Source organism: Olea europaea, unplaced genomic scaffold (assembly GCF_002742605.1).
Source record: "Olea europaea var. sylvestris unplaced genomic scaffold, O_europaea_v1 scaffold3463, whole genome shotgun sequence".
NCBI lineage: Eukaryota > Viridiplantae > Streptophyta > Magnoliopsida > Lamiales > Oleaceae > Olea > Olea europaea.
In genome coordinates, this window is record NW_019253712.1 from 37,661 (window position 1) to 37,992 (window position 332).

Below are 332 nucleotides of genomic sequence, written 5' to 3' on the forward strand. Positions count from 1 at the left end.
TTACGGGCCGACTAGAAGAAGCAAAGCTTCGTAGACTCGGCAAGTCGCTTATAGAATGCCGACTACTATTTTCCACTTAATAAGGATAGGGGGGAGCGAAGCGAAGCTTAGCGAGCTTTATAAGGCCGACCACTACATAAGCCGCTGGCGGAGAAAGCTCTTCGAGCTTCCCTTCATTCGTTGCTAAGCCAAGGTCCCAGGTCTCCGAGTCAGCCCGCGCCTTTTCGAAGAATCCTGCACCCATGGGCATACGGCCTGGCAGGCCTTCCCTTTCCGCCGGAGCTTCATGGGCGTTGCCCCGTTCCCCAATCAGATGTTTGGATGTGAGCTAT

At 54.2% G+C, this 332-nt stretch overlaps 1 protein-coding gene across 1 annotated transcript in view; it reads right to left on the bottom strand.

The window, feature by feature from the left end:
* Positions 1–76: 76 nt before the first annotated feature.
* Positions 77–332, bottom strand: part of LOC111386211 — a 10,305-nt gene continuing 10,049 nt past the window's right edge. Inside the window, exon 4 of the mRNA XM_023010664.1 lies at positions 77–328. Coding sequence (XP_022866432.1) covers positions 77–328 — 252 coding nt within the window. The remainder of the gene's footprint in view (positions 329–332) is intronic.